The 21,984-nt window shown below is 43.5% G+C and overlaps 1 protein-coding gene across 3 annotated transcripts in view; it reads left to right on the top strand.

Moving 5' to 3' along the window:
* The first annotated feature begins 10,659 nt into the window (after window positions 1-10,659).
* Window positions 10,660-21,984, top strand: part of LOC127542375 (putative bifunctional UDP-N-acetylglucosamine transferase and deubiquitinase ALG13) — a 33,428-nt gene continuing 22,103 nt past the window's right edge. For all 3 annotated transcript variants that reach the window (XM_051967903.1, XM_051967902.1, XM_051967901.1), the window contains exons 1-8: window positions 10,660-10,868; window positions 12,376-12,459; window positions 14,208-14,258; window positions 15,155-15,201; window positions 17,576-17,648; window positions 20,595-20,676; window positions 20,846-20,975; window positions 21,578-21,659. In XM_051967903.1, the coding sequence (XP_051823863.1) occupies window positions 10,728-10,868; window positions 12,376-12,459; window positions 14,208-14,258; window positions 15,155-15,201; window positions 17,576-17,648; window positions 20,595-20,676; window positions 20,846-20,975; window positions 21,578-21,659 (690 nt within the window). In that variant the 5' untranslated portion in view covers window positions 10,660-10,727. The remainder of the gene's footprint in view (window positions 10,869-12,375; window positions 12,460-14,207; window positions 14,259-15,154; window positions 15,202-17,575; window positions 17,649-20,594; window positions 20,677-20,845; window positions 20,976-21,577; window positions 21,660-21,984) is intronic.

Genomic DNA, 21,984 nt, shown 5'->3' with positions numbered 1-21,984 from the left:
ACTTTCCATCTTTTGCTGATCTTCCGTCTCTTTCTATTGGCTACTTCCCTACTGCCTATAAACATGTCCTTGTCTCCCCTGTCCTTAACTCCCTCCTTTGATCTGCCCATTCTTCCCTAGCAGTCATCCCGTATCTCTCCTCCTTTTTATGGGCAGACTCTTTGAGAAGGCTGTGCACTTGGTTGTCCTGCCACTCGGCGCGATACAAGTTGGGATGACACCGAACTGGACAGTGTTCTCAGTGCCATGTGTATGGTAGTTCCTACCTGCAGAATGAGCAGGATTGTACCACGTGGTCTCAAAGGTCCCCTCCAGCTCGAATTTATGACTCTATGATATGACTGATAATATATTGGTTTGTCAGAGATCTATGACAGATTTCAATGGAGTGACTGACTCAGATCACAAAGAAGTTCTATGAAAGTGCTTGAGGTTTGCAACCCACCAGAACCTAGACCTAGCACTGAAAGGGTCCACCTCACAAGCCATCTAGGCCAAGTATTTTAACTCATCTGAGTATTTTGACTGGTTTTGGTAGTTATTGATTTTTTAATTAATTGAATTTTTAAATAATTAAAAAGTTACTTTTTAGAAACACTTATTGTATCTCCTTCTGATCCCCCGCCCACCCTGCTCCATTCCTCACTGAACAATAAAAAGAGAACTCAGCAAATACACATCATGAAGCAAAACAAATCCCCATGGGCCATGAGGATTGCACATCCCATTCTGCATTTTTCTGGTGGCGGGGGAGCTTAAAAAATAAAAACATGAATATAAAATAAATTTTAAAATAAAAATAAAAATAAAAAATACTAAGGAAACTCATAGCAAATTCGCATCATGAAGCAAAACAAATCCCCATGGGCCATGGGCACAGATGCACGTCCCATTCTTCATTTTTCTGTTGGCAGGGGGATGATAAAAAATAAAAATAAAAATTTTAATATGAAATAGATTTAAATATAAAAATAAAAAAATACAAAGAGAACTCATAGCAAATACGCATCATGAAGCAAAACAAATCCTACATGGGCACAAATGCACATCCCATTTTGCATATTTTTGGTGGCAGGGGCACAATAAAAAAATAAAAATAAAAATATTAATATAAAATAAATTTAAAAAAAAAACAAAGAGAACTCATAGCAAATATGCATCATGAAGTAAAACAAATCCTCCATGGGCACAAATGCACATCCCATTCTTCATTTTTCTGTTGGCAGGGGGATGATTACAAAATAAAAATAAAAATTTTAATATAAAATAATTTAAATAAAAAATAAAAAAGGAACTCATAGCAAATATGCATCATGAAGCAAAACAAATCCCCATGGGCCATGGGCACAAATGCACATCCCATTCTGCATTTTTCTGGTGGCGGGGGAACAATAAAAAATAAAAATATTAATATAAAATAAAAAGAAAAAGAAAAATACAAAGGGAACTCATAGCAAATGCTATGCATTATGAAGCAAAATAAATCCTCTGTGGGCCATGGGCACAGATGCACGTCCCATTCTGTATTTTTCTGGTGGCAGCGGGAGCTTAAAAAATAAAAATATTAATATAAAATAAATTTAAATAAAAATTGCAAAGGGAACTCATAGCAAATATACATCATGAAGTAAAACAAATCCTCCATGGGCCATGGGCACAGATGCATGTCCCATTTTGCATTTTCTGGTAGCAGGGACAATAAAAATAAAAATAAAAATATTAATATAAAATAAATTTAAATTAAAAAAAAAAGGGAACTCATAGCAAATACGCATCATGAAGTAAAACAAATCCTCCATGGGCCATGGACACAAATGCATGTCCCACTTTGCATTTTTCTGGTAGCAGGGGGACAATAAAAATAAAAATATTAATGTAAAATAAATTTAAATAAAAAGTAAAAAGGAAACTCATAGCAAATACACATCATGAAGCAAAACAAATCCTCCATGGGCCATGGGCACAAATGCACGTCCCATTCTTCATTTTTCTAGTGGCAGGGGGATGATAAAAAATAAAAATAAAAAATTTTATATAAAATAAATTTAAATATAAAAATAAAAAAATACAAAGATAACTCATAGCAAATATGCATCATGAAGTAAAACAAATCCTCCATGGGCACAAATGCATGTCCCATTTAGCATTTTTCTGGTGGCAGGGGGACAATTAAAAATATTAATATAAAATTAATTTAAATATAAAAATAAAAATAAAAAAATACAACGGGAACTCATAGCAAATACACATCATGAAGCAAAGCAAGTCCTCCATGGGCCATGGGCACAGATGCACATCCGATTCTGTATTTTTCTGGTGGCAGTGGGAGCTTAAAAAAATAAAAATAAAAATATTAATATAAAATAAATTTAAATAGAAAATACAAAGGGAACTCATAGCAAATATGCATCATGAAGTAAAACAAATCCTCCATGGGCACAAATGCACGTCCCATTCTTCATTTTTTTAGTGGCAGGGGATGATAAAAAATAAAAATAAAAAATTTTATATTAAATTTAAATATAAAAATTAAAATTTTAGTGTAAAATAAATTTGAATAAAAAATAAAAAAGTAACTCATAGCAAATATGCATCATGAAGCAAAACAAATCCCCATGGGCCATGGGCACAAATGCACATCCCATTCTGCATTTTTCTGGTGGCAGGGGACAATAAAAAATAAAAATATTAATATAAAATAAATTTAAAAATAAAAACTACAAAGGGAACTCATAGCAAATACACATTATGAAGCAAAACAAATCCTCCGTAGGCCATAAACACAAATGCACGTATCATTCTGCATTTTTTTGGTGGCAGGGGGATGATAAAAATAAAAATAAAAATGTTCATGTAAAATAAATTTAAATAAAAAAATACAAAGGGAACTCATAGCAAATATGCATCATGAAGTAAAACAAATCCTCCATGGGCTCAAATGCACGTCCCATTCTTCATTTTTCTAGTGGCAGGGGGATGATAAAAAATAAAAATAAAAAAATGTATATAAAATAAATTTAAATCTAAAAATTAAAAAAATACAAAGAGAACTCATAGCAAATATGCATCATGAAGTAAAACAAATCCTCCATGGGCACAAATGCATGTCCCATTTTGCATTTTTCTGGTGGCAGGGGGACAATAAAAATAAAAATAAAAATATTAATATAAAATAAATTTAAATAAAAAATAAAAAGGGAACTCATAGCAAATACGCATCATGAAGTAAAACAAATCCTCCATGGGCCATGGACACAAATGCATGTCCTATTTTGCATTTTTCTGGTAGCAGGGGGACAATAAAAATAAAAATATAAATGTAAAATAAATTTAAATAAAAAATAAAAAAGGGAACTCATAGCAAATACACATCATGAAGCAAAGCAAGTCCTCCATGGGCCATGGGCACAGATGCACATCCGATTCTGTATTTTTCTGGTGGCAGTGGGAGCTTAAAAAAAATAAAAATAAAAATATTAATATAAAATAAATTTAAATAGAAAATACAAAGGGAACTCATAGCAAATATGCATCATGAAGTAAAACAAATCCTCCATGGGCACAAATGCACGTCCCATTCTTCATTTTTTTAGTGGCAGGGGATGATAAAAAATAAAAATAAAAAATTTTATATTAAATTTAAATATAAAAATTAAAATTTTAGTGTAAAATAAATTTGAATAAAAAATAAAAAAGTAACTCATAGCAAATATGCATCATGAAGCAAAACAAATCCCCATGGGCCATGGGCACAAATGCACATCCCATTCTGCATTTTTCTGGTGGCAGGGGGACAATAAAAAATAAAAATATTAATATAAAATAAATTTAAAAATAAAAACTACAAAGGGAACTCATAGCAAATACACATTATGAAGCAAAACAAATCCTCCGTAGGCCATAAACACAAATGCACGTATCATTCTGCATTTTTTTGGTGGCAGGGGGATGATAAAAAATAAAAATAAAAATGTTCATGTAAAATAAATTTAAATAAAAAAATACAAAGGGAACTCATAGCAAATATGCATCATGAAGTAAAACAAATCCTCCATGGGCTCAAATGCACGTCCCATTCTTCATTTTTCTAGTGGCAGGGGGATGATAAAAAATAAAAATAAAAAAATGTATATAAAATAAATTTAAATATAAAATAAAAAAATACAAAGAGAACTCATAGCAAATATGCATCATGAAGTAAAACAAATCCTCCATGGGCACAAATGCATGTCCCATTTTGCATTTTTCTGGTGGCAGGGGGACAATAAAAATAAAAATAAAAATATTAATATAAAATAAATTTAAATAAAAAATAAAAAGGGAACTCATAGCAAATACGCATCATGAAGTAAAACAAATCCTCCATGGGCCATGGACACAAATGCATGTCCTATTTTGCATTTTTCTGGTAGCAGGGGGACAATAAAAATAAAAATATAAATGTAAAATAAATTTAAATAAAAAATAAAAAGGAAACTCATAGCAAATACACATCATGAAGCAAAACAAATCCTCCATGAGCCACGGGCACAGATGCACATCCCATTCTGCATTTTTCTGGTGGCAGGGGGATGATAAAAAATAAAAATTTTAATATAAAATAAATTTAAAAATTAAAAAAAATAATAAAAAGGGAACTCATAGCAAATATGCATCATGAAGCAAAACAAATCCTCCATGAGCCACGGGCACAGATGCACATCCCATTCTGCATTTTTCTGGTGGCAGGGGGATGATAAAAAATAAAAATATTAATATAAAATAAATTTAAAAAAATAATACAAAGGGAACTCATAGCAAATACACATCATGAAGCAAAACAAATCCTCCATGGGCCATGGGCACAGATGCATGTCCCATTCTGCATTTTTCTGGTGGCAGGGGGACAATAAAAAATAAAGATTAAAATATTAATATAAAATAAATTTAAATATAAAATAAAAATAAAAAAATACGAGGGGAACTCATAGCAAATATTCATCACGAAGCAAAACAAATCCCCATGGGCCATGGACACAGATGCACGTCCCATTCTGCATTTTTCTGGTGGCAGGGGGACTTGTCGTTTAGTGATGAATTAAGCAAAGTGCCAATTTTTTCTGAATTGTTCCTCTATATTATTCTATCCCCGTCATTTTAAAAAAGAGGAAATTGAGATCCAGAGGGCATTGGGTAATCTGCTTAAAGTGACCCAGCTTTTGTCAGAGGTGGGATTTGAATCCAGATCATCTGATTTTCCAGTCGCTCAATATCACACAGCTAGCATCAAAAACAACTTGAATCCGCGTCCTCTCTACTCTCTTGACAAAAGCAAAAGATGCGAACCAAGGGGAAACCTAAGGGTGCCCAGTGCTTCTGTGTGGCCCTTCTGCTCCACCACTGGGATCTCCCAGGTGGGAGACCTGCCAAGGTATTTGCCCCAACTACAGACTGGAAGTTGTGCTCAACTGTTGTCACACATAAGAGTTTTTCTAAGACATCAAAACAATCGTGGCAGATGCTACAAGGCAAGGAGACCAGAAACAGGGAACTTTCTCTTCTGGTTCCAATTTTAGGGAGCAGACCTGGGGAGGTGCTGTCACTTGGAAACCAGCTGGCCAAGCAGAATCAAAGAGAATCAAGACCCCCACGGTGCTTTTTTTTTCTTTTTCCCCCCATTTACCCAGTAGGCCTGGAGCTTGGAATGCTCTTTTCCTTAAGGGATTAAATTGAAGGGCTTTCTCCAGGGATTTTAGGGATAGGTCTCATATCTCTTAATGCAGTTAATGGCCAACCATGTGATAAATTTTGTGGTTGTGATAAAGGGTATTTCTGTTCTGTTTCTTAAGGGAGACAGCATGGTATACTGGAAGGAGGGCTGGATTCAGAGTCAAATATCACCTCAGACAGCTTACTAGCTGTGTAACCTTTGGCAAATTACTTCTGAACCTCAGTTTCCTCACGTAAAATGGGAGTCATAATAGCACTTCATTGTGACATAAAGGTTGTTGGGAGGATCAGATTACATGATGCACGTTCAAGCCCTTTGCAGACCCTAAAGGGCTATTGGAATGGTGACTATCATCATTTTTTTCTGGATTCATAGCAGTGTTAAATGCAAGTGGAGAAACTTTTTCTACACTCCTCTACCGATCTGCTCCTTTGCTGCAATCATTTATTAACTCCATGCCTTTTGTTGTTGGTTGTCTTGACTCATTCAGGATTACAATTACATACATTGTCTGCAAAGAGAAATATTTTAATCTGATCATTGCTCATACTTATTCCTTTGACTTTTTTCCTGCCTGACAGCCATACCTAAGACTTCTAAGGTGATACTACAAAGGAGTGGGGAGAATAGATTATTCTGCTTGGCCCCTACTTTTCATTGGGATTGTTTTTCGTGTTTTTCCCTCGGAACGCGCTTGTGATCGTTCAGATTGGTATGGGAGCTCTCTGTGGCACATAGCCTGCCTCGTCTCTAAAACTGACCACATCCAATAGCTGGCCACTTGTAAACAGGCCAGTGGCACTGGTTTGTAGGGGAAAATACCATTTCCTTCCTGTGTATTTGTCTTCCTCTTCTGTCATCTTTTCCAGTGTGTGATTTGTGGGGGAGGTCAGGGCAAAGAAGGGGAGCCTACCCCTTCCATTTGTGGCTTTTCCAGAACCTACCTCCCAAGCATAAAGAGGTTGATAGAAAGACCCAGATGGAAAGATAGGGAACCTTCCAGGGATCCAGTATTCACGTCACGATTTTTCAGAGTAGGGGGATGGAATCGATGGGTAGCTCATGGCATGCTCTCAATGTCCAGAGCATTTGAGGAAGTCACCTCCTTCCCCCAAACTTAGATGAGGACTTGGTGGAGAGTCATAAGGGATAAGTTGGGACCTATATCATTGGAGGGAATAACCACAGCTATTGCTGAGATCACAGCTCCACTGGGATTGTGGAAAAAGACCTTCCTACATCATTCAATTTGAAGGTAGACTTCCTGGAACATTGCAACTTCAGAGGTAGGGGCAGGGACAGAGAAAGGTTGGTTTCTCGAGAAGAAACTTGTCGTCAGAAGCCAGGGTGGGAGAGGGATACCATGGTGACAGAACTTTGAGGGGACAGCCCAGGGCCAGGCAAAGAAACTAAGTTGTGCAAAGGAAACTTGCAGGCTAGGGCACAACTCATTTGGCCACCCCACTTACAGCCTTGCTAATTAATACAAACCTCTCAGGCTTTAGTACAAAACAACTTCCAATCATTATCAATATTGCAAGGAAAAAAACAGCATGCATACTTTGTATTTTACAAACCCCTGTGTAGAACCTTTGCAAGGAATAAGCACCTCTTAAATGACTAGGATTGGCTCGAATTATGGCCTCTAATGGTACCCAAATTAGCTTAGTTGCTAATGAGGTTTGAATTTCAGGTTCCTTTCTCTGTAGAGTATTTAGTTTTATTATGTCAGGGGCCACTGGGCCACCCATGACTTTATATAATCATTTTCATAGATCCTGTGCTTGCCAGGGAAATTAGTAAGTAAAGAAGTATTTATTAAGTACCTACTATATGCCTTTCTTCTAAGTAGAAAGTGAAACAAACCTATGGACCTGTTCATGGTGGCTTAGTAGTTAGCTCTGTCCAAAACTGAAAGTAGGACAAATCGGCTGGGACAGAAAATTTAGCAGTGTGCTGACAGTACTTCTAGTCATTTGGTACCTTAGGAATGATATAGCCTTAGTACCTAGTTAACCAGAATAATTTGCTAAAATCCTCCCCAAGAGTGGACTTAATGAACGAATGGATATTTTTTCATTGTTCAAAATGCTGTATTTCAAGAGCTAGTTAGCAAGGACTTCAGCTAGTCAGACCCTTTATACAAGGAATCCCCATTTTAACATGTCTGACCAGATTTGTTTTCAGGTCCTCCACAATAAAATAACTTGAAATGAGAAGGAAAAAAAAAGTTGAGGTCTTTAAATCCCTCAGCTTATGTGTCCTGGTTCAGTTTGGACATTAGAAATCATTCTTCTAAAACTAAAGCTGTTCAGCTGAGAATCACAAGACCTGTTGGTCCCCCCAATACAGTAGCAGCAATCCCAGCCCAAGTCAAAGGTTGGCCAAGTGTCATTGGTGGCTTTCAGTTGCCATTTTCCAAAACAGCGTGAGAGCCCAGGTCTTCTCCCTTAGGTTTGCAGAATAATTCCTTTCCCCTATTTTATTTTATTATATATTATTTATATCCTATTACAATATATAATTTATATAATACAATAATTTATAATATGTTATCTTTATATAGTATGTTATATAATATATAAATATATTTATTTTATTTTTAAATTTCCCTTATTCAGGATAGAGCTGATAGGAGTTGAAGGAAGAAAGTAGTTGATAGTTGTGTTCAATGGTAACCAGTCTTTGCCTAATTAGATCAAAGCTAGCCATCCCAGTCCCCCTGCTCGATTTCCAGTCTGGATTCTTGGTGCACATGGAGTCTGAGAGTAGTCATTTTTCCCCCCTACTTCTGAAATACTCTCCTACCTTTCTTCCAGTCTAGAGCATAGAACTAGGGTTCTAAATTAAGGTCCTTAACTTTTTTGCGTTATGGGTCTAGTGACACTTATGGACGCCTTCTCAGAAGATTTTTTTTTTGGTAATTAAAAACATTAATATTTAATTTTCCCCTAATTACATGTAAAACAATATTTAACATTTGTTTTTAAAACTTTGAGTTCCACATTTTCTCCCTTCCTTCCTTCCGGTCCCCCTCATTGAGAAGGCACATTTGAAATTATATAAAACGGTTCCATAAAAGTCATTTGAAAGAAAACATTAATTTCTCTCACCCCCCCCCAAATAAAATCTAAAGAAAATTAAAGTTTAAAAAAAGTCTGCTTCAATCTGTATTTAGACACAATCAATTCTTTCTCAGGAGAAGAATAGCATTTTTCATTCTAAGTCTCTCAGAGTAATAGTCTTGGATCACTGTATTGCTGAGAATAGCAAAGTCATTCATAGCCGATCATCTTAGATTATTGCTGTTGCTTTGCACACAGTACATTTCACTTTGTATCAGCTCAGAGATGTCTCTCCACGTTTTTCTTAGAGTATTCAGCTCATCATTTCTTATAGCACACTAGTATTCCACCTTATTCACATACTACAATTTGTTCAGCCATTGCATTGCCCAGGTGATGGGCATCTCCTCCATTTCCAATTCTTTGAAAAGAGCTGCTATAAATATTTTTGTACATATGGGTCCTTTTCCTTTTTTTTTTTTAATTTCTTTTGGACCATATGGCCTGTAGGTCAAAAGATAGTATATGTGTTTGGCCATAGTTCCAAATTACTCTAAAGAATGCTTGAATCAGTTCACAATTCTACCAACAATGTATTAATGGCTCATTTTCCTTTTCTGTTCTATCAGCCAATCCAGTAGGTGTGAGGTAGTACCTCAGAACTGTTTTAATTTGCATTTCTTCAATCAATAGTGAGGTTTTTTTTTTTTTAATATGGATATAAATAGCTTGATTACTCCATCTGAAAACTGGACCCACTCAGCAAAGCATGTGCGATGGAGAGAAATAGAGTGAGAGAGGGAAAGGGAGAAACCGATGTAGAGATCAGAAAAGAAGGGACAGAAAGAGACAAAAAAGGAAAATGACAGAGAAAGAACAAGTGAAAGAGATTGAGAGAGAGAAATAAAGAGAGCAAAAGAGGGCGATAGAGATAGAAGTGGAGGAGAGAGAGGCAGAGACAGAGACACAGAGAGAGAAACTAACTTGTCTCTCCATCTCTCTTGCAAGATTTTTGGGGCAGAGGCAGCATCTCTGCCAGTGACCAGGGAAAGTTTTTTGTTTTTAATGTCAGGTGAAAAATGTTAAGGGGGTGGGGTGAGGCCTCAGGCTTGGGATCCGCAGTTTAGAATGTGTCTAAGTGGCTTGGGAGAGGGACAAGGTCCTGATGACAAAAACAGAGAACGAGCATCTCAGGGAGAAGCCGTCTGCTCGCATCCGGCCTACCTGCTCTTGGGGAGTAGCCCATTACCTAATTACGTTAATAAGGTATCCCCAGCCCTCTTGGCTCGGGCTTGCTCAAGGTGCTTGGAGTTTTCCTCTAGCCATCAGAGCCCAAACTCCCTAAGTGAACTCAGCTGCTTTGGGATCACACAGTTCCCACTGGAGGGATGGGATGAGTGTGTGGATAATGGTGGGGAGGGACGAGGAATGGATGGATGGGTGATGGTGGGGGAAACGTTGAGTGAGTGATGGGGGGAGGGGAAGCCGCCCGTACTCCCGTTCTCGGGGGCTGAGGTCAGAGCGGGCTCTCGCCCGCACGTGTATTTTCCCAGCTGCCCCGATAGTGGGCACACGTGATCCTCGGGGGCCGCCCCGGCGGTGAGGAGTTCAGGTAAAGGTGGCCGGTAACTGGGGGTATCAGAGGGGCTCCCCAATCCTCCCAGGGTCGAAGGGCGTTTCTTAGTGCCCCGTGGACATTTGGAGGGGAGTGGGGGTCGAAAACCGACCCCTCCCAACTTTTCCAGCGCCCCCCCCGGAGCCGGAACAGCCCGCGCGTTTTCCCCCGCCTCGTCAGCGCCCCCTGGCGCGGCCGCGGCTCGTGCACCGCCCCCGCCCCGCCCCGCCCGCCACGGCTCCTCCCTTCCCCGCAGTTCTAGAGTGCCCCATTCTGGTGGGGTCCCTGCTCGAGGTGCGGGCTTCGCAGCTGCTCCTCTGCCCCGGCCGCCCCCGCGATGCAGAAGGGCTGGAAAAAGCTCCCGTCTCCCCAGACGGCGGTCGAGGGGACCATGGACGAGTACCTGAATAGTCTGGGGCTGTACCGTAAGCTCACCCCCAAGGATGCCTCCTGCCTTTTTCGGGCCATCTCGGAGCAGGTACGCGGTGCCCCGCCCCTCCACCCTCCCTCGAACCTTCTCGGATCCCCTCAAATCCTCTCCTCCCAAGTCCTCGGCCAAGTCCTCGGCCAAGGCTTTTCTTCCCCTGGGTGAAGGGAGAGCGGTCGGGATTTCGGAGGGAAAAGCCGCCGTCGGGAAAAATAGCTATGGCAGCCCGGCCCCACCCCAGCCCCACCCCGGCCAAGTTCCCCCTTTCCTCCACTATTGGGGGGCAGCGGCCCCACCCCCTCGGCAACCGCGATTGCTGAGGGGAAACCCGCCGTCGGGAAAAGAAGCGCACTCCAGGCCCTGCCCCCCTTTCCCCTCCCCCACTATGAAGGGAAAGCGACCCCCTCCGCCACGATTGCTGAGGGAAAACCCGCCGTCGGAAAAAAGGAGCGCCCCCCATCCCCTAAGGCCGCCCCTCGCCCCCATTATGAAGGAAAAGCGCCCCCCCCAGCCCGTTTGCTGAGGGAAAACCTGCCTTCGGAAAAAGCGCACCCTATTCCCTAAGCCCGGCCCTCACTATGAAGGGAAAATGTCCCCCCGCCCCCACTATTCAGGGAAAATGTTCCCCGCCCCGATCGCTGAGGGAAAGCGGCCCCCCCCCCCCGACTGCTGAGGGAAAGCATTTCTGCCCCCCCCCCCCCCCGCCCCAACTGCTGAGGGAAAGCGTTTCTCCACCTCCCCCCCCCACCCCACTGCTGAGGGAAAGCGGCCCCGCCCCTACTGCTGAGGGAAAGCGGCCCCCTCCCCCGATTGCTGAGGGAAAGCGTTTCTCGGCCCCCCCACCCCGACTGCTGGGAGAAAGCGTTTCCCGGCCCCCCCTCCCTCCCACTGCTGAGGGAAAGCGTTTCTCGGCCCCCCTTCCCGACTGCTGAGGGAAAGCGTTTCTCGCCCTCCCCCCCCCACTGCTGAGGGAAAGCGTTTCTCGGCCCCCCTTCCCCCGCCCCGATTGGTGAGAGAAAGCGTTTCTCGGCCCCCCTTCCCCCGCCCCGACTGGTGAGGGAAAGCGTTTCTCAGCCCCCCCTCCCCCGCCCCGACTGCTGAGGAAAAGCGGCCCTCCTCCGACCCCCGCCCCGAGTGCTGAGGGAAAGCGGCCCCGCCCCCCGCCCCGAGTGCTGAGGGAAAGCGGCCCCGCCCCCCGCCCCGAGTGCTGAGGCACCGCGCGCGGTCGGGCCTTGGAGTCGCGCTCGCGCCGCCGGTGCTTCCCCGCCCTTCCTTTTTCAGGCCTCGACGTCTCGGCCTGTTCGCCCCTGAGCCGGGTTAGAGGGCGCTTTGCCCTAGGCCCGAGCCGAGCCCCTGCTCCTTCGCTCGGCCTTCCTGGCTCTCCCGAGGGTCGGCCGTGGTGGTGGTGGTGGGAGGGTTAGGGTGGCCGGCCCCTTCCCGGGGGTGCCAGCTGGGCGAGCCTCGAGGCTGCTCCCGGCCCCGCTCCCGGCCCCTCCCCCGGCGCGTGCGGACTCTGCCCGCCGGGAAGCCCGTGGTGCAATCGGTCTGTCTCCTCCAGCTTTTCTCCAGCCAGATTCACCATTTGGAGATCAGGAAGGCGTGCGTCGCCTTCATGAGAGAGAACCAGCGCACTTTTGAATCTGTAAGTGGCCCAGGGATGGGGTGTGTGGGGGGGTGCCAGAGTCCCGCCACTGCTTTTTCGAGGCGGCTCCTCCACGTGGCTGGGCTTCCAGGACTTGGGAATCTTCTGCCTTTTATCCCAATCTTCCATCCTTAGCCTCGAGATCTGCTCATTCTGGCCTTGTGGGGGTTTAAAAATCATCGTAAATAAAACCGTGCTAGGAACACGGATCTGTGTTCTTTTTACCCCCCCCCAAGAAAAAATTAGGAAGACCAGTTCAAAGTGACTTCCTTGATAGCCTGGGTTGGCCATGCCGTGGTGCCCCTGGAGAAAAAAACGCGCCGAAAGGGAGCAATGGGAAAGCACCTTGCTAGCTAGCCAGTTGTGACCCAGTTTTCATAACTTCTAAGAACATCTGTATGGAGATAGGCCAATGTTTTACTTGTAAGGAAACACAATTAGTTCTGAACATCTGGCCCTGTAAATAATAAACTGTGGTAGCTGGCCCCGTTCCCCCAATATGTTGACTATAGAAGAAAAACCATACCCCTCTTCAGCACCCTTTTCATCTGTGTCTTGATCACTTATTGATGACTCTGGTGTTTCCTGGGTGTGAAAACTTGTACGTTCTACCACGTGTGTTTTATATTTCTGTTGATTCTGGACATTAACAGAAGGCTTTCCCAAATGGCTCTGGTCGTTTTTGTTGGCTGTTAAATTCTGGGCACATTCAGAAGTTCTGTCTTGCCTTCTTTGGGCCTGAATAAAAAAGTGAAGCACATAGTCCTTTGTGTGTGGGATAACGTAGAAGAGCACATATTTTACAATGGTGTTAAACCCAAGTTGACCAAAAATTTTGAAAAAAAGAAATAAGGGACCATATTTTAGCCCAAGCCCTTGACTTTTAACAGCACAATTGGCAAAAACTTCCAACAAACCATAAGCAAAGAACTCCTGCTTGTGTTGGGCTACGACAGGTCAGTGTGGGCAGGCCGGCTCATTCAAACGAGTTAGACAGTCTGATTTTTAAAGCAGAGCCAGTCCCATCACTGTAACTAAATCAGGCAACGTTGTGGAAGTTAACAAAAAACGAGCCAGTGGCATAACTAGTTTTAAAACGCCTGATGGCAGAGCAACTCATCTGCTTGAGACATGCCCAGGCTCTGCAGCTTGTTAGCTGTGTGACCTTGGGCAAGTCACCTGTAAAACAAGAGGAGGGGATGAGACCAGCTCCCAGGCCATGTCCAGCCTTCCCAAACCTAGTCCTGTGGCACAAATCAGACAAACTTAATGGTTTTCTGTCCCTGTGTTCTTTGATTTTGCTGGAAACTTCAAGACCTTAAAGTTGTTCCCCTAACCTCATCAATGAGGGCAAGATTCCCAGGCCCGCTCATCAGATCTGGTTTCCTGCTTACATGGTGGTTGCCCGATTTGTGTCAGGTCTCTTATTTGAAAAGTTGTCATTTCGGAGACTACCAGTAAAAAAAGGCAGCTCTCTGAAGAAATGTTGAAGCGCCTCCGAACTTCAGTCTTAAGCTTCTTAGGAGCTGTTGCTACCCCCCCCCCTTTAACTTATTCTAAGTACTACTTGAGCTGCCAAGTGTAATCACCTCTTATTAACTGTAAAACCGTGGGGCTGAGCAAAGTGAATTTGGTCTAGGAGTTTAAATGCAGACCAATATTAACTCTTGCTTAGGATTGGCATAGCGTAGTGTTCAGTGTTCATAATGCCATGTAACTGGTTAAAACTATTTGTTTTATTTTCAAAGTATGTGGAAGGCTCTTTTGAAAAATACCTGGAACGATTGGGAGATCCAAAGGTAAGCCTAAGTAGGTTTTCTTTTCTTTTTTCCTTTCCTTTTTTTTTTTAAACTAGTTTTGCTATTCATAAGGCCTTGGAAGGTTTGGAGCCTGGGATAGTCAGGGTTTGGGAGAAGAGCTGGAGCCAGACAGCATTCCAACTCTGTCCCTTTAAAGAAATACGGAGAGGCTCTTAAAAAAAAAAAAACAAACAGCTGTTGGAATCAAATGTATTTCTTGGAAAAATTTTAAGAAGTTGACAGCTGACCTAATTCAATTGTCCTGTTTTGAGAATTTATTAATATTAAAGTTACTAAATCCCTTAGTGTTTGGTATTCAGAATAGACTTTAAAAAAATCTTTTTTGAATTGTACACTTTTAACCCATATCCAATTGATTGCTGTCTTGGGGAAGGAGAAGGAGGGAGAGAGAAAACAATGGGAATTAAAATCGTATAAAATGAATTTTAAAACTTGAAAAAAATTAAATTTGCATTAGAATTTTTAACATTTTTATTCAAATTTATTTTGAATATATACACCTTGACTTGATAATTGAAAATAAGATTTCAGGGAGGTCTTTGGGCCCTTTGTCATTTATGTTTGTCAGAAAGTAAGTCTCTTCTCCTTCTGGGGTCTTCCAATCTGGAAAATGGAAGGGTTGGCTTATTAGATACATGAACTCTGAGGACTTTTCCACCTCTAAAGTCTCAGATCCTAGGACCTAACTTCAAAGTCCAGTTCTAGCCTATTCTTCTCAGTGAGCAAAATCAAGGTGGAGTACTGAAGGACTGTGCCGAGAGGCTTAAAATAGATGCCTTGGGGGGGGCACAGTTAGAAAATGTTTCTTGGAAATACATTTAGCTCAGAAAAAAAACTTAGCCAAACAAACCGCCGTATGTCCTGTTTATCTGTAGGAAAGTGCCGGCCAGCTGGAATTAAGAGCGCTTTCTCTCATTTATAAGTAAGTTTCTGCCTTTCCTCCTTCAAGATTCCTCTTGAGCCTTTTAGAATTCATGGTCACCCCAGTGGGAAGGAAGGTATCCCAGTTACCTTGTCCTGGCCTTTGAAGGCATCTTACGGAGTGCCAGTTGCCATTGAGGGATAGTAGAATAGCCTTAGCTTCTCAGGTTAATCCTTCAGGACTGAAAAGGTCTCTTTTTTTTGGGGGGGGAGTGTGTTGGGTTCTAGGGCTATTTTAGTGTCTGACCCTCTAAATAGTTGGATCCCTGTGATCTTTATTTTTTTTTAAACCACAGAATGGTTGGGTTGGTCTTTCTGGGCTGGGGATGATAGGGGGCGGTTGGGTGGGTGTTTTTGTGTGTGTGTGTGTGTGTGTGTGTGTGTGTGTGTGTGTGTGTGTGTGTGTACGAGCTATGTCTCTTGTTGAAGGGCAGTGTCATAATTTACCATTTTTATGCATTGGTCAAGAAGTACATAAGTACATACCTCTCGGGTCCAATTACAGCCCCCTCTATGGCCTGGTGCCCAGGCTAATGCTTTGGGCTCCTCCCTTCTTCCCCCCAAGCTCCTGGCACCGATTGGGAGGGGGAGTGAGATCCCAGCTCTGCTGCCTCACTAATATAAGCCAGCACATTTGGGAAGCACTCACTGGGAACCTTGCACCGGGCTAGTCCTCTGCCTTCAAGGACTTCACCCATCTTGTTTGAGGGGGAGGGGGAGAGAGAGAGACAACCATCCTTCTTAGCTGGGTGAAGGTGGGTAAGTCATTCTGCCTCTGTGGGCCTCAGTTTCTTTATTAAATGGGGAGGAGGTCTGGAGAATACTTGTCTTAGAGCTCTTAATTTTGTGATAAATGTCATCTGGCATATTTAAAAGAAAACTTTGTTCTCCGAGAGCCCCCAAGACTCCTGTGTAGAGCACGTCTCCCCTTTCAGTTCCCCTTAGCACACTTGAGGCTGGAGGGTTTTTTTTTTTAATAATGACTGCTTTTTCCTTTGGAGGTGATCCTTGATAGGCTTGATGTTAATTTTAGCCAGACTGTAACTGTATGAAAGTGTGTTGGGCCAGAGGTAGTTGGTCACACTGTGTGATTGGCCCGAGTCCCTACACCTGCCATAGGGCACGATGGCTGGCATTCTTGAGATGAAAGCCTGCCTAGCTCACAGAAATGAACCTGACCCCTTCTCTCTCTCTCTCCCCCTTCTTCCCTGAAAATTTTGACCTTGGGGAAGTGAGATGACTTTCACAAATGTCCCAACAAGACAAGCTTGGAGTCTCGATTGAAGTGCTTGGTGGGATACAGAGGTCCCTGCTTTCAGAGGGGCCAAACTTGGGGCCTCTTTGGTTGAAGCTTTCTGAGCTCACTGGGATCCAGAGTTAGGCTTGGCAGCATATTGGCAGGGGGTTGATGGGGAGGAGAGTCTTCCCATTGAGATTGGGGTGAGCACCTCCACAAGTCCATTATTTAAGTTTAAGCCTTGATTCCTAGGGAATGGTGCTGCCTTTAGAATCTGGACGAATCTGGGCTCTGTTGTCTAATCCCTTCTCCTTTGGGGCCCTTTCCTTCCCTGGTTCTTGGTTTGCTCTTTAGTAGCATAAAGCGCTTGGACTAGATGACCTCAGAGGTGCCTTTCACATCTAGTTCTCAAATGGCCTGGGGCCCCATTCTAAGTTTTGAGAATCTGGACACGTCCTTTGGCCTGTGGGAGTTTCGGTAGCTTCCTCTTTAAAATAGAGGTATTGGACTAGGCGACCTTGAGCTTCCTTGGTCCCTTCTGAATCTATGAGCCCATGATTTGGCTTACTTGAGTAATTACTAATGATCTAATGGCTCAAATTGGGGCTCCTAGGTCCCTTCTGTTGACCACAGGGTCTTGAGTTGTCTGGACACTCATACCATGGAGAAGGAGCTGATTTGAAGGGATAACTTGATGGAGCCTTTGTGTCCTCCTTCTAGTGTTAGGCACAGAGAAGCATCTGATAACTGATTTGCACGTGTCTGTGCCTTCTCTCTGGTGTGTACACCAGAGAATTGGGGTATTCCCCAATGGTCAGACATGCTAAATTTTTCTCCCAGTTAGAATACTTGAAAGGTGCCGTGTGCCTGCAGGGGACAGTCAACTCTGATAATGCCTGCATTTGGCCATTTAGCATGGCTTTGCCTAGCGCTGTCCTTGACGTGGGTTTTGCTATTTCTTGGTGGTGTCTGACTTGAGCGGGAGAAGTATGACAGAACAGATGCATTTTCTCAAGTGGAGTAACTGCTTTGATAGCCCAGAGACACTGGCTCGTGTGTAAGTCTTTGTGTCTGTGTAGAGCACGCCATTGGTGTTTTCCTTTTACCCCTTACTCCTTCCATTTCTCTACCCATCCAGTCGAGACTTCATTCTCTATCGGCACCCTGGGAAACCTCCAACTTTTGTCACAGATAATGGCTATGAAGACAAGGTAAAAAGTGGAAACGAGGGTGCCCGTCATCTTGTAGGGAGAAATGGATGTGAAATGTAGGCTCACTGGGAGGTTAAGGAACACAACCTTTTTGAAATTTGGTCAAGCTGCTTTACCTACCCAAGTGATAAAGGGGCGATACAGTCATGGGATATGGCTCCATTGATGTCTTTTCTTCCCATATGGAATTAAGACTAGCCAGTTTATCAAGGCTAGTTGGAATGTTCCACCAGATAAGTGTCTGAATTGAACCAGCCTTCCATTTCATTAGAGGAAGCTGAATATGGCTTAGTCGGACATTGAGAGCAGAGCTGGCTTAGGGGCCCCTGTGACACATACACCTACGCTTCATGACCTCGGTAGAGCATTTCTTTCCCAGGCATTCCCTAGCCCAGGGTCCTGTCCCTATCGACCATACTCAATGTTTTACTTAGGAGCAAGATGTCTTAAAATGATGGAAGGCGAGAGTCCTAAGGCTTAGGCTGTAGCTCTGTAGCATTGGGAAGAAAAATCCGAGGCAAGAAGGATTATTACATTTGCTTTATGTGACTTTTTTTTTGCCCTTGTGAAGGAAACCTTTTACTTTCTTCCATGATTACACTTAGACTGAGAAATGGGAAGATTAGAGATGATTGCTTTCTTCTGAGGACCCTAGACTTGTGGAGGGAATGGGAATTTTGATTGGAAGTTAGGAAGGGGGCAGGTGATCTAGGGCACTGGGGGTGAGACAGATTTGGGTGGAATGGTCTGCCTGAAGATGGGGGAGGGGAACATGCCAGTATATCAAGAGGTGAGTCTGGAGGGCATGGCCAGCATGTTGGTCGGGGTCTCCCAGAGATCCTGTGAATGTTTTCTGGTTCTGTAAAAACTCTGCTTTATAAGATGGCTTCACTTCCCAGCTGTTTCCACCCTAGTCTCTTAATATAGAAGGGTGCACCGAGTCAAGCTGGATTTGTTCCAAGTAAGCAGAGAGGAGACAGCTTGACCTTGTGAGTTGCCATTCTGAGAAAGGGGGTTGAGAGAGCTGATTTTTTAAAGTTACTTTTCAGTCTTCCCCAAACCTTGCAGAGTAAAGGTTTGATAAGTAATGAAGGCATGGAATTCTTGAGGTATTCTCCGACCTTGGATTCTTGGGGATTAGCAATCCAGCTGCCAGTTTGCTGTGGGCATGCAGCAGTGTTGCCCAGGGTTCCCCATACCCAGCCTGCCTTAGTTCTCCTTGGGCATTTGAGTTATATCTTGGCCTCCACAAAAGCCTAGTCCAACCTAGTAGGAAGTGGGGTTTAGGGGCGTCGGCTTTGGTCGAACTTTCTGGTGTAGCGTCTTCCTATGGATAGCCCCAGACAGATGTGAATGCATGCTCAGCGTTAAATGCTTTGAGCCTTCTCAGAGAGCATAGGTGAATGAATGAGGATGTCGTCTTCCATTCTTGTTGATAAGTGGTCCTTCAGTGAACTTGTGGTGACAGGGAGCCTAATGCTGCCTAAAGCAGTTCTTTCTACTTTTGTTAGCAAGCTGGTTCTCAATTCTGCCTTTTCCAGCCATTGTCCAAAGTTCTGTCCAGTGGGACCAGGTTTGACTTGGCTGGGCTGCGTGACTGCTCATGTCTCGCCAACCTTAGTGGTCTTCTCTTTAGACTGAACATCCCCAGTTCCTTCAACCTTTGGAAAAGTTGCTGGATTTGGAGTCAGGAAATGTGGCTTCAGAGTTCTGACCTTAACCATCTGGGCCAGCTCTGGCTGAATCCTTTGACCTGTCTGGGGTTCTGTTCTCTTGACAAAGGCATTAGATGGGATCTAAAAAGGGATAGTTTTAAAGTGAGCTTTATCCTGGTAACCTTCCCCCCCCCCACCTGACATTTGCCTTATCACCAATAGCCTCAATTGAAAATCCTAACCTAAATGAGTTGTTGAGGATCTGAATAGGGCTAAGAATAGGTAGATGCTCCCTTCCCTAGTCTTGTACCCTGCCTTTCTTAAGTGACATAAAATCACATCAGCTTTGGGAGCTGCTATGTCATCCTCACTGAATCTGCAGTTCACTGAAACCCTGAGATCTTTTTCAAGATAAACCGATGTCTATCCTCCCCACCTCCATTTGTGATGGTTTTTTAAACATCCCAAGTGATATTCATTAAATTTTATGTTCCTGTTAGATTTGGTCATTCTTAGCTGGTGAGCTCTTTTTAGATCTTCACTTGGATTTAAGATGCTAGTCTTCTTGTCCTGCTCTGTCTTACCTCTGAACTGGTTAATTGTGCCATCCCTACCTTTATCTGAATCCTTGATAGGAATGTTAATAGCACATGGTTAGACAGATCCTGGAAAGAGTCCACTAGAGAGAGCCTTAAGTTGACAATGACTCTTGCATTAATGGGGCTTCTTTGGGTCTGGCCACTTGGCGTTCTGAATCTATTTGACTCTGTTGCTCACAACGCTAATCTTTCTTGTCTGTGTGGGTGACGGTTCTCAGATGCTCTACTGTAGGCCAGGTATAGCTCTCTGGACTGCATTCTCCTGCTATTCTGTGGATTGGCAGCAGGCTAGACTCTGTTTGGGCCGATGGGGATCCCTGGGCAGCTTGAGCTGGGAGGCCAGTTGGGTTTTGACCGAGTCTGTACAGCTTCTGTTCTTAAGACTCGGTAGGAACCTGTCTTAAAATCCAGTATTACCTTTTACCAAAAGGTCTCTCACTGTGACCTTTCCAGAACGATCTGTGGGCTTTGGGGCCGGTTGGTGGCTGGCTGAGTGTGAAGTAGCATTAATGGAATCATGTGTGTGTGTGTATGTGTGTATACACACACACACACATACATATATATACACACATATACATATATATGTACGCACACACATATATTATATATGTATGTACATACATATGCAAATATATGTGTGTACATATGTGTGTATAGACACATACTCTTCCCCCCCACAACGCCTCTAGATCATGCTCTGCTGTTCCGGTAATGGTCATTATGACTCCGTGTACACCAAGCAATTTCAGGCTGATGCCGCCATTTGCCAGGGTATGTAAAGGTTTAGTGATCTTGGTCCCCTTTCCTTTTGTTTGCTAAGGGGGGGAGGCCAATGACAGTGCCTGGAAAATGCTGCCAGCCCTTGTGCTGTGGCAGAGCTAGATTGCGCTGGGGGAAGGTGCGATGCTGACAAAGGGATCTGCTCCTTCTCCCCTCTCAGCTGTACTCTATGAAATTCTCTACAAGGATGTGTTTGTTGTGGATGGGGAAGAGTTGAAAACTGCCGTTGAGGTATATCGTGACAATGCCAGGAAGAACAGAAACGACAACTCCTTGGGGAGTGATGACAGGTTGGACCCCTATAGTTCACTTTGTAGCAATTGTAGCGATTTCCATTCTCGGTCCCAAGAGGGTGAAAGGAGACTCCCCGATCTTGTTGTTTCTGGGGTTTCATGCCTGAACAGCTAGCTACTAGCCAGTCTGTAACTTTGTGGGGAGAATGATTTACCCGCTTTTTACATCAGCGAGTCCCAAGGTGGCTCCAGGGGCTCTCAGAGCCGCCAAAAAAAAAAAAAGATAGAGAGAGAGATAGGTTAGGTCTGTTAAAATTCTGGCTCTGCCACATACTTGATGTGTATCTTGGGGCAAGCAGAGCCTCAGTTTCCTTCTCTGTAACATGCAAGTGATCAGACTCGGTACTTGTGTGACTCGGCCCCGATTCACTTTCCAGTTGTGATGTACTCTGACCCTAAGACCCCATCCTGGGTTCCCTGTGGTCCGCCACAGTCCTTGGTTGGGGTGGGGAGGAAGTCAAGGGGTTGGACTGGACCTGAATTTCTTTCCTGCTGGAGCACCAGCAGATGGCGCCATCCACCAGGGTTTAGACACGAGGCTTGCTCTTCCTCCCTCATATTGCCAAGCCTAACAGACTTTATCTTTGCTGATTGAGCAGGATGGACGAATGGGGCCCGAGCACCAGCAGTGGCCATGAGCACCTCTCTGATAGGTACTGGCACGGACCAGAGGAAGGAAAGGTTGGTTCCCCGCTGCAAAGGCTCCGGCCTTTGGTTGGCACTCTTTCCTCAGAGGTCACTTTGGCTTGAGACTCCAACACTTGACTTAACTTTTAGCCTCCAGACCTTAACTTTATTGATGAAGTGGAACAGGGTTGCCCTGGTCCTAGAACAAGCATTTCTGAAGTTCCTTCCTAAAATCCAGTAGAAATGACTTTATAAACACAGCAATTCCCATGTTTGTCACCAGAACCTTGGAAGTAAAGCTTTCCTGCTTATTTTCCACAGCTCTGCTTTTTTACTGTTGGAGAATCCCACTCTAGAATGTTCTATAATTGATTTTTCA

The sequence above is a fragment of the Antechinus flavipes genome, chromosome X (genome assembly GCF_016432865.1).
Source record: "Antechinus flavipes isolate AdamAnt ecotype Samford, QLD, Australia chromosome X, AdamAnt_v2, whole genome shotgun sequence".
Lineage (NCBI taxonomy): Eukaryota > Metazoa > Chordata > Mammalia > Dasyuromorphia > Dasyuridae > Antechinus > Antechinus flavipes.
Note: the sequence above shows the minus strand (reverse complement) of the source record. Positions and strands in the feature narration are given on the sequence as shown.